We start from the raw sequence: 12132 nt of genomic DNA, 5'->3' as shown, positions 1-12132 counted from the left end.
GAGAGAGAGAGAGAGGGAGAGAGAGAGAGAGAGAGAGGGAGAGAGAGAGAGAGAGATCTGTGATTTCACTTGAGCACTACAGAAGAACTTTTAATCTATAGCCCATCTGTCAACCATTATGGACCTCTGCTGAATAATTAGGCTCCTCCTCCACATGGAATGTACATAGTTGCTAATCTTTGTTGAAAATAAAGAAAAATTAAACATTATGCAGATATCTTTTGAAATGGCCAAAAATGTCTTCTGAAAAAATACATCAAACCAATCTTTACATGACATGAAGCACTTTCTTATTATCGCTAAATTGGACATGTTAAAGGTTGGAGTTCTAATTTTCACCTAATTTGATGTAAGTAATCTGTATATTGTAGTTTACAAAACTTATCTGTAAGAATAAATTAAGTGCATTAAAGAATTCTAAACTAAAAACCATGTTATGAGTTATCTAATATATATATATATATATATATATATATATATATATATATATATATATTATACTGGAGAAAAGCATTAGGTGAATGGGTAATAGCAGCCTCTTGTGGTCACCAAGAAGTGGTAGGTGCAGGTTTCTTTTCTACATTTTTTCCCCCTTAATGCAATTGGGTGAGAAATTCAACCAATCCGATTTAACCTACTCTCTGATTGGAAGCAGAAAAACTATCAATCATGTCTTGACGTTCAAAAATGGGAGGAGCTTAAGCTCTAGACTGGAACCAGTGGTCAGTTTCATGAGAGCGTCCTCGAGTAAAGAGCTCCGTAGTACAACAATTCACACCCACCGAAACCCTCCACCACACATGCAAGAGGGGTTTTAGATGCACGCCTCAATAGAAATTATCATCATTATATTTTCAAAAGCATTCTTATATTATATTATATTATATTATATTTATTATTTTGCATTATATAATTGTATTTTAATATTAGAGCAATTTGCATACAAAGCGTAGGCCTATTTACAGTGGTATGATGCGGTAAATAATTAAATATTTGTAAAAACATTTCCTAAAAACTGCCCTTATAATCTGTGACATTTTGGCTCTGATTTACCTTTTCTTTTGGTGCAATAAAAATTGTGTTTGCAGGTAAAAAAAATTTTTGGCAAGTTTTGCTTTTGGTTGAATCTGATATATATATATATATATATATATGTCTGTGCAAGATTCTGCCCATGTTGCCCATGCCTAAATCTGCCCTTGGGTAAAAGGCTCCCTCACTTGGGGTAAAAGGCTTTAAAGTGATTACGTGTAGATACCAGGGCAATAGTTATAGGGCACAATTTGACAACTAATGCAAATAATTTTCAGACACAAAAATGCGACAATGAGTGACAATTTAAGATGATATTTACTCAAAATAACTACTTCAAAAAAAAGACAACCATTTCCTGTTCATTTCAAACACATTTTGCATTTTATTATTATCTCAAGTATTTTATAAACAAATTAATCTCTATTATGATTGGATGTGATCCCAATTTGAACATGTTTCATAGCAAATCTATTCGCCCCACTTAAGAAAAACAGTGTGTTTAATAGGGGCCTTTAGCCCCTGCAACAGGGGGACTTTTTACCCCAAAAACTATCCTCACACTTACTGGACAGTTATTGAAAAATGTTTCATTTAATGACCTTAAACAAAACTGAAAAGGATAAATAAGTATTTTGTCTAAAAATAAATGAGATAATTTCAGGGATTTTCATTAGATACAGAAATGTGCAACATTTTAAAAAATAAAATAAATTAAATCGAATTGCCTCAAATTCAACCTTTAGACACCACACGCAAAGATCTCATGGATCAGGACAATTTTGCAGTGTATAGTGAAGTGCTGTGGTACTTTTTGCTGCTATTTAGTGTTTTGGGAGAAAATAAAATCAATGGAGCATATATAAAATAGAAAAGAGCAGCACATTTAAATCTAAATAATTAAAACCTTATACAAATAAATACAAATTGTCAGATGATACAATACAACGTTCTATCATTTGTCTTAATAATTATAATTTTCAATCGTAACCTAAAGGCCTTATGTAAAATTACATAAACATTAAACAGTTATGGATTGTGTAACTATTTGACAGTGACAGATCCGATAGACTGAAATCAAGCCGTTCAATTGATTTTTGAAGCAAAAAAGAGTGTCACATGCGCCCTCAAGCGGTTCCAACAATATTACAACTATGACGTCATAACAAAACGCATTTCCCCAACCTGCATCCTCCCCAAACTGAGATGCTAAACAAGTTTTCTCACTAACAACAAACCCCCTGTTCTTTTGTCACTTACAAAACAACTGACATTATTTCACTGCAATTACTACTTTATGATTGGCAATTATTCGAAATCTATATCCACAAGCTGTAGTAATTCCAAAGACTCCCAAATCTCTAAGCGCGTTCTGCACTGTAATTCTTCAGTGTCAGATCAAACCACCTCGCCTCAAAAACGCCAATGTGCGCAGAGAAAGTCAACCAGGTCTTGCTCTCCGGATGCGCCTTTAAGGATTCCTCCCCGGCTTTCCTGATGTGACCTCTTCCCTTTGAAACCACTTCCTCCCCTCTCCCAATCGGCCATGTTTAATTTGAGTCATTCATGAAAAGTTGTGTAAACAAAACAGTAATGCCTTGATCGTGGAGGCGACATAGCACATGATGCATTAGGTATTAAATTGCATTGTGATCTTCCGTGCGGAGGCACCGGCTAGTTTGAGCAGACTGACCATTTGTGCCTGGATTCATCAACAACCGTGTTAATAAAAGAATAGCGCGTGAAAAGCGCGTGAGGCATCGGCAGGTGGGCTCGCGCACTTCGTCAAATTTGACATCAATAGCGAAGAGAAGAGAATATAACTTAATATACCAACAGCTGTTCATAATCTTAGCCTGCTTATCCGTGACTTACAAAGTTTATTCAACAGGAACTGATACGTCATTAAAAGATATGAATTCAATGTCAAAGATATTTTGTTGCCATTGTTTTTCTAAGGACTCTCAATCCCCTTTGACAGGTGCAACATCGCTACATTAACCCCAGATAACAGAAAACAAGTATTTCTCGAAGGGAAGGGCTTTTAAAATGTATCTTACATGTGTATTGTACATTTATGTTATCAAAAAGTTAAAGTTTTGTGTTATCAAAAACTACAAGAAGAAAGAAACTCAATTATAATACAACACAGCTTAAAATGCTAAAAAAAAAAAAAAAGTGTTGTACTTTTACAGGAAATCATGAGGAAAAAGCAGAATGTGAAAAACAGGAAGGCGGAAGAGACGACAGTTGTCCAGGAGTTTGCAGTGGACAAAATCATCTGCAGAAGAGTCCATGAGGGAAAAGTTGAGTACTATCTGAAGTGGAAAGGCTTCACAGAGTGAGTATCCTGGAACTTTGATGTTGTCTGTGTGTCAGAAATGTATATCATACTATAAATAACTGTCAGTATATGACAGGTTTGTCATACTTTTCTCAGTGCCGAGAATACCTGGGAGCCAGAGGACAACATGGACTGTCCTGAACTGATAGAGGAGTTTCTCAGAAATCTAGCAGTGTCAGGAGAGACCGAGCAAGAGGGCTGTCCATCTCTAGACCATGACGTCCAGCCCAAGCAAGAGTTAACTGAGCTTGATGCTGATACGGTTTGTGTCTTTATCTGTAGAACAGTTGCACATGCCATTCCAGTGGTGCTGGGTGATATAAAGAATTTAATTTCTTTATGCATCTCAGTGCACACAGTAATGTTTTGTTTATGTCATCTTGGACTTACACTGACATCTGGGGTTATGGATGCGGCTTCATTCAAACTCAGTAGTTTTCAGTTATCGATGCCATTGTAGAAATTCACTATCCACAGTCAGCCATGAATAATTTAATCCACGAGTGAAAGTGTCCAATATCAGGGCAGTTACTGAGATTAAGCAAGGAGGATCCGGCTGGTCATGTGATCTCAAAATGGCAGCCCTCATGAGGGGACCCTCTCTATGTAGAATAAAACAGCTTTTATAAGGTTACTGATATGACTGTGAGTCTTCATATCATGTGAATGATTATGATTTTATACAAATGTTTCAAAATTGCAATTCATTTCTTTAGGAGTAAAACCTTTTTAATCAGGAAAAAATGCCGAGTGCACCTTTAAAAATGAGCATTAAAACACATGAAAGCCCACATTCAGTGGCCACAATACATTTGGACACTTAAGTCTTAAGTCACATTTAAAATTCTATACATTTAAATTGCATTAGAAAGAATTTATCAAATAAGTGGCATCTGCAAGCAAATTATGCTAGCAGATGCCACCTTTGCTCAGAACCAACTTTTTTGAAACTTAGTCCCAAAGTCATTGTTAGTGGATGTATGTTGTCAGTTCCCCTCAAATTCACACATGTGTAGTTCATCACAACTATGGACATGTTTCACTAAGGTTTGACCACCAGAAAGTTTTCCAAAGATTTATTTATTTTAATTTTGAACAGTATATCTATTGTTTTATTATTTAAAACAAAACAACCTTCTTTTTGTGAAATGTTTTGCTTGAAAAGTGAGATTGTGATATTATTACACTGTACAGTTGAAGTCAGAAGTTTACATACTCCTTAGCCAAATACATTTAAACTCAGTTTTTCACAATTCCTGATATTTAATCGTAGAAAACATTCCCGGTCTTAGGTCTGTTAGGATCACTACTTTATTTTAAGCAGAGGTGGGTAGATTAGCCAAAAACTTTACTCAAGTAAAAGTTCAATTACTTAAAAAAATAATTACTCAAGTAGAATTAAAAGTAATAGTGTTAAAAATTACTCGAGTAAGAGTAAGAAAGTATCCAATCCATACTCAAGTAGTGAGTAACTAGTTACTTTCACATATAATGTAATGAATGTTTACTCTCCTATATTCCAGTACATGATACACATTTAACATGCATTACAGAATGATTAATAATAATAATACTATTAATATTATTGTTCATAATGGAAATTGTCATCATTCACCACCATGTGGTTCCAAACCAATATTACTTCTTTTTCCATGCATCAAATTAAAGGGATAGTTCACCAAAAAATGTAAATGCTCTAATTGTCTCACCCTCATGTCATCCCAGATGTGTATTACTTTCTTTCTTCTGCAGAACACAAATGAAGATTTTTAGAAGAATATCTCAGCTCTGTAAGTCCATACAATGCAAGTGAATGGTGACCAGAATTTTGAAGCTCCAAAAAGCACATAGAGGCAGCATAAATGTAATTCATACGACTAGTGATTTTCAGAAGCAATATGATAGATGTGGGTGAGAAACAGATAAATATATATAACTTTATAATATATAAAGTCCCTTTTTTTACTATTAATTCTCCTCCCTGCCCAATAGGTGGCGATATGCACAAAGAATTGAATCACCAAAAAACACAAGAAGTCGTCTGTGAAAGTGCAGATTTATTAGTAAAAAAGGATTTAAATATTGATCTGTTTCTCACCCACACTTATCATATCACTTCTGAAGACATAGATTGAACCAGTGTCATTTGAATTCCTTTAATGCTGCCTTTAAGAGCTTCAAAGTTTTGGTCACCATTCACTTGTATTCTAGTATAAACTAACAGAGCTGAAATATTCTTCTAAAAATCTTTGTGTTCAGCAGAAGAAGAAAAAAAAAACATCTGGGATGGCATGAGGTTGAGTAAATGTGAGAATTTTCAATTTTGGAAAAATTATTCCTATAAGGAGATGTTAGACAGAATGCTAACCTTAATCATCATTTACTTTCACTGCGTGTTTTTTTTAAAAATATTTTGAAAGGGAACGGTGACTGAGACTCTCAGTCTCTAACATTCTGCCTAAGATCTTTTGGGTTCCAAGAATACAGAAAGTTTCACGGGGTTGGAAGAACATGAGGGTGGGGAAATGATGATATAATATTAAAGGCTTTAAGGATGCTTCTCAGATTTGGGTATGTCAATTAGAAGAGAAGTTTGGAAACCTTTTTCTAGTAATTATTAAAGTGAAAAACGTGAACAATGTCACAGTCCCAAGTTATATATAATGTTTAATTATACACTGAAGCAAGATTGTGCTTTATTCGTGCCTTCTGTCGTTATTTCACAGCTTTTTACATCCTGCTTGAATTTAGTTCAGTGTAGTTCCAGCATTTTCAGTGTTGAATTTAGATAATTAGTTCTGTACACTAAGGGTAAATTGCACCTTTTCTCTGTGTTTGGAAGCGTGTTGTCCATAAAACAAAGCCGCCCGCATCTGTCAAACGCTGTGTACGTGCCAACCTTGCATGTGCAGAAATGCTCACAATCGCGTTTGGCAGGGCAAAACATTTGCACTTAACGTGGACGTTCACAAGGAGTTATACAGTAGGCACAGATATGTTGCAGCGCTGATATAAAAATGCCCATAGTTAAGAGTTTACTTAAGAGCCTATAGTTACAGATTCACGCTGAAAATGAATGAGTATCACCATGACACAGACAAGCCCACATTGTCACAATCCCTAAAACTTACCTCACCGTGTTTTCTCATGTTGGCGCTGCAATTTTAATGTTGAAATATAACCTTGTCTTGGTGTAAAATGAAGGCATTGTGTGGAGTGAAGAAATGTTTGTTTTGTACGCTTGCTGCTGTAGTGTTGAACGCGAATCGAGTGACAGTGTGCAGCTGTGAAGTTCCGCTGTCGTAAAAGTCCCGTTCAAATATCTCAATAAATTACGGATTTATTAACACATATTAAATTAAAACCAGTAGTGTAACGACAGGAACACTACCCATTGAAACAAAGTAAAAGTAAATTTTTTTCATCAGAAATATACTTGAGCAAGTGTGAAAAGTTCCCACCATAAAACATACTCATAAAAGTAATTTTTTCCCAAAAAGTTACATCTGATTTTAAGAATGTGATGTCAGAATAATAGTACAGATAATTATTTATTTAAGCTTTTATTTCTTTAATCACATTCCCAGTGGATCAGAAGTTTACGGACACTTTGTTAGTATATGGTAGTGTAGGAGCCAAATGTAATGATTGTTCAAACCACTAGATGGCGGTGTGCACCAGTGGTGTGGGTGTGGTCACCTGTTAATATCACATGGTATTTAAACTTCCCATGGGTTGTATCTGGAGGGACAGGTGGCGAGAACATATGGTTCTTACCATAGATCCACATGCTTTAAAACTCTGTACGATATATATTTCATTAAATGGACAATGAAGCATTTGAAATGGATATCGTTGTGTGGACATTGTTTATTCCAAACTATGAGTAAAGAACATCTTACCACCTTGCCCTGCTTATAGGAAAAAGCCACTACAGGTAGCATTGCCTTTAAATTGTTTAACTTGGGTCAAACGTTTTGGGTAGCCTTCCACAAGCTTCTCACAATAAGTTGCTGGAATTATGGCCCATTCCTCCAGACAGAACTGGTGTAACTTAGTCAGGTTTGTAGGCCTCCTTGCTTGCTTTTTCAGTTCTGCCCACAAATTTTCTCTCGGATTGAGGTCAAGGCTTTGTGATGGCCACTCCAATACCTTGACTTTGTTGTCTTTGTTTGCCACAACTTTGGAGGTATGCTTGGGGTCATTGTCCATTTAGAAGAACTATTTGCAACCAAGCTTTAACTTCCTGGCTGATGTCTTGAGATGTTGCTTCAATATCTCCACATAATTTTCCTTCCTCATGATGCCATCTATTTTGTGAAGTGCGGCAGTCCCTCCTACAGCAAAGCACCCCCACAACATGATGCTGCCACCCCCATGCTTCACGGTTGGGATGGTGTTCTTCGGCTTGCAAGCCTCACCCTTTTTCCTCCAAACATAACAATGGTCATTTATGCCAAAAAGTTCAATTTTTGTTTCATCAGACCAGAGGAAATTTCTGCAAAAAGTAAGATCTTTGTCCCAGTGTGCACTTGCAAACTGTAGTCTGGCTTTTTTATGGCGGTTTTGGAGCAGTGGCTTCTTCCTTGCTGAGCAGCCTTTCAGGTTATGTCAATATAGGACTCGTTTTACTGTGGATATAGATACTTGTCTACCTGTTTCCTCCAGCATCTTCACAAGGTCCTTTGCTGTTGTTCTGGGATTGATTTGCACTTTTCGCACAAAACTATGTTCATCTCTAGGTGACAGAATGCGTCTCCTTCCTGAGCGGTATGATGACTGCGTGGTCCTGTGGTGTTTATACTTGCGCACTATTGTTTGTACAGATGAACGTGGTACCTTCAGGCGTTTGGAAATTGCTCCCAAGGAGAACCAGACTTTTTTCTGAGGTCTTGGCTGATTTCTTTTGATTTTCCCATGATGTCAAGCAAATAGGCACTGAGTTTGAAGGTAGGCCTTAAAATACATCCACAGGTACACCTCCAATTGACTCCAATTAGCCTATCAGAAGCTAATTGCCTAAAGGCTTGACATCATTTTCTGACCCACTGGAATTGTGATATAGTCAATTAAAAGTGAAACAATCTGTCTGTAAACAATTTTTGGAAAAATTACTTGTGTCATGCACAAAGTCGATGTTCTAAACGAATTGCCAAAACTATAGTTTGCTAATATGAAATCTGTGGAGTGGTTAAAAATATATTTTCAAGCAAAAGTTTTAATGACTTCAACCTAAGTGTATGTAAACTTCAACTGTATTATGACACTTACTCATTAATGTTACAGTTTAGTTAATATCCTATAGTTTAAACATTGCCCACCAACATCTATAATTAATTATAATTTATAATTATAATTAATTTAATTATAATTTTATAATTTTCTTTTATTTATCACACATTATACATTTGCACATATACAGTGAAATTCTTCTTTTTCACATATCCCAGCTAGGCTGGGGTCAGAGTGCAGGGTCAGCCATGATACGGCGCCCCTGGAGCAGATAGGGTCAAGGGCCCAACAGTGGCATCTTGGCGGTGCTGGGGCCTGAACCCCCGACCTTCTGATCAGTAACCCAGAGCCTTAACCGCTGAGCCACCACTGCCCCTACTCAGCCACCACTGCTCATCTACTCAGCTCACTCAAATAATACATGACTTGTATTACACATATATAACTAATACTGGCATTATACTCATGCTGTGTAGTCAGAGAATAACTGGCTTCCCCCAGCTGAGCCTTGTTTCTCCCAAGGTTTTTTTTTTTCCTTCTTTCTATTAACAAACATCTTATGGAGTTTTGGGTTCCTTGCCACAGTCGCCTTTGGCTTGCACACTTGGAGCCTAAAGACAAATAATTTTTGAGGCATGATTTTCAGTCACATTTTTCAGTCACATAATTTTCTGTAAAGCTGCTTTGAAACGATGTGTGTTGTGAAAGCGCCATACAGATAAAAATGACTTGAAATGTTTGGCATGAAAAGTGAGCTTGTGATACCAGTGTAAAAATTGCAACTTGGTATGGCATTTTATTTCTAAGTGTCCAAATAGTTTTTGGGGCCACTGCAAGTAATAGCACATGTGAGTAACAGTGGGCTTATTACATAAAATTTTAGTCTTGTGCAAAACCTGCAGGTCCATTGCTCCTGCTGTTTGATATGAAAGCTTAATGATAGTTTAGTTCTGTGTCTGTCACCTTGCAGGCTCATCAGCAGTCTCAGGAGGAACTAATTGAAAGGAGTAATGAGGAGGGTGGTGATCACAGTTTGGAGATCCCTGCAGGCCAATCCAGCCACCCAGAACCAGACTGCATCATTGGATCCACAGACCGACAGGGAGAGCTCATGTTCCTCATCAAGTGGTAATATTTCTGCTCTAGGTTTCTTGTTATTTTATACTGCTTTGCTAATTTTTCAAGTTTTTTTACATAATGGGAGCCAGTATCAGAAATGACCTTGTTTTTATGAGAGCACTTTTTTAACCTTTATGAGGGCACATTGTTTGTAGTAATATAAAACCACAGAATGTCATCCATTTCTGTCAGATGAATGCAAGTTACATCACATAATTAAAAAAATGAAAAAAATAAATTAATTCGAAATTTTAGCAATTCAAGCTGTAACAAATAAAACCAAATACAAAAGTATTTGTAAATAATGCTCAATATATCCTAACACACACACACACAAACACATGTTCTGCTATTGTCACTGATTTTGAGGGAGAACCCAAACACAGAGGCAAGTTAAAGGGCTTTATTACAAATAAACCAAAGTACAAACCAAAAAATCTCACAATTGTGAAAAAATACAGAAAACTGAACAAAAACATTCTAGAAACCAACAAACCAGATAACCGACCGAAGGTACAATAACAGCCTGGAACTAACCGACTGGGAAGACACACAAAACAATCTGGCACAACACTGAACATGAGAGGAGCTTGTAAAGGGAAAGGTAATAGGAGGCAGGTGCTGCAGATAACTGGCAGAGTGAAGTAAGGAGCAGTAGTCAGGGCAACGGAGCTAGCGTTTTCCACGTGGCACCTGCAAACACGAGGGTAAAACACAGAAACAAACAGGCAGAGGAGACTGTCATGATCCTGCCACAACAAGAATAAACAAAGACAAAAGTGGCAGGATCATGACAGCTATGATACATTAAACAGTTATTTAAGTCCCTATGTTAGATTATACAGCACTCTACTGTGACGGTACTTTTCATTTTGATGTAATCATTGATTCAAGTTTTTGAGTTGTTGGAATGTTCAGTGTTTTCAGAGCTGATCTTAATGTTTATTTTTTAATCGGACACTTCCTATTCACTACACATTCAACAATACTCGCCTGTGAGACAGTGAATACAGATAGCTGACAGCTACAGGTCACTACGATGTTTACAGGGGCCCAAACCCATCAACCTAAAACATAATATGATGAATTATATAATATAAATCATATATAACATATAAAAACATACTGGAATTCACTACAGGGACTTTTTTTTTGTTCCCGCATTTTTTTATATATTGGGCATATTTGTCACTATCTGTGGCATTTTCAAGTCTTGGTTCATTTCTGACCCAGTCTGATTTTTAGGCCCTATTCCACTAGTGAAACTTTTTAGGGAACTGCACAGGTACCAAGGAATCCCTTTAATGTCTATATTCTTTCTTGACATAAACAAAGGGGGAGATCAGAAACACCCTCACAGCCCATCCGAAAGACATCACTGTCTTTAGAATTGCACAATAGCAGTTATAATTAGTTGGCATTATTAATACACCAATTAAATGCCCACTAATCCACCACTGCAACCATGTTTATGTGTTGTACTTTTAATTTGCTGTATTTGCCCATTAATATGTGATCATTATTTGTTTACTTCATCTCAGGAAAAACACTGATGAGGTGGCTTTACTGTCAGCAAGGGAGGCCAGTCAAAGGTGGCCCCAGATGGTAATCAACTTTTACGAGGACAAGCTGACCTGGCACGGAGAAGAGGAGCAGTGAAAGAGAGAGAGAAATATGTAGCAGTGGATAATACTGTACCTCTGGGCAGCTTTCAAAACACAAACACTGTGGAAAAAGTTTACTCTTTGATTTATCATGTATTCAAAGTGTGTGAATCCACACTCCAATGTGAAGCTCTTCCTAGCACACTAAACCTTTAGAAATGTGACTTAAGTATTAGAGTTCTACTGTAGGGTACTATTGGTACAGATATGTGTAATGAAAATGTCATTACGCATAAGTGGCTTCTTAGTTGTTGCAGTCCTTGGTCTGTTGTTTTGAACATTTGGTTTGTTGCTTGATGTTCACTGTTCTGTCCTCTTTGTTACTATAATGTAAACTGTGACATAGGAGATGACATCAAGTGGTGCAGTACTTGCTCAAGGGGAATTGTTTTGATGTGTATATGTACTATCCGTACTATTAACTCCCTGGTTTTGCACCTATTGAAGTTATACTGTGATGGATCGTGTAATCTGTGATGTCACAATGTAGCTCATGCAGGTATAAATCAGTAGATTTGCACAAAACAGATTCTAGAATGTAGCCCATACAATCACATTTTGTGTACATTGTGACTCATTCTTTGCTTTCGGTTTCTGTCTGTTCATAGTAGTGTGAATAGGCCTTTGAGGTTTTGTTTCGAAGACATCTGTTTTGCAGTTTCACTGTTCAGGTTTCCAGTTCACTGTTAAGATAATTGTTATGTAATCTCGAGTGAGAAATCTGTAGGTGCTTTGAATAAA

At 36.7% G+C, this 12132-nt stretch overlaps 1 protein-coding gene across 2 annotated transcripts; it reads left to right on the top strand.

The window, feature by feature from the left end:
* The first annotated feature begins 2566 nt into the window (after positions 1-2566).
* On the top strand, positions 2567-12107 carry cbx3b (chromobox homolog 3b). Of its 2 annotated transcripts, none has more exons than XM_051718476.1 (5): positions 2567-2799; positions 3014-3373; positions 3473-3638; positions 9579-9736; positions 11269-12107. In XM_051718476.1, the coding sequence occupies exons 2-5, from the start codon at positions 3234-3236 to the stop codon at positions 11384-11386; spliced, it is 582 nt and encodes a 193-aa protein (XP_051574436.1). In that variant the 5' UTR covers positions 2567-2799; positions 3014-3233; the 3' UTR covers positions 11387-12107. The 2 variants fall into 2 exon arrangements, with proteins under 2 accessions (XP_051574436.1, XP_051574437.1); XM_051718477.1 differs by having other exon boundaries at positions 3228-3373; positions 11269-12105.
* The last annotated feature ends 25 nt before the right edge of the window (positions 12108-12132 follow it).

Source organism: Myxocyprinus asiaticus, chromosome 15 (assembly GCF_019703515.2).
Source record: "Myxocyprinus asiaticus isolate MX2 ecotype Aquarium Trade chromosome 15, UBuf_Myxa_2, whole genome shotgun sequence".
NCBI lineage: Eukaryota > Metazoa > Chordata > Actinopteri > Cypriniformes > Catostomidae > Myxocyprinus > Myxocyprinus asiaticus.
The sequence above is the reverse complement of the archived record's forward strand: the minus strand, read 5'-3'. Positions and strand labels throughout refer to the sequence as shown.

What these genes read in the sequence shown, in the direction of transcription:
- cbx3b (XM_051718476.1), top strand. Translation starts at nt 3,234, where the DNA reads ATGAGGAAAAAGCAGAATGTGAAAAACAGGAAGGCGGAAGAGACGACA. An exon ending in AAGTGGAAAGGCTTCACAGA is followed by an intron (nt 3,374 to 3,472) that starts GTGAGTATCCTG and finishes TACTTTTCTCAG; the next exon opens with TGCCGAGAATACCTGGGAGC. An exon ending in CTGAGCTTGATGCTGATACG is followed by an intron (nt 3,639 to 9,578) that starts GTTTGTGTCTTT and finishes GTCACCTTGCAG; the next exon opens with GCTCATCAGCAGTCTCAGGA.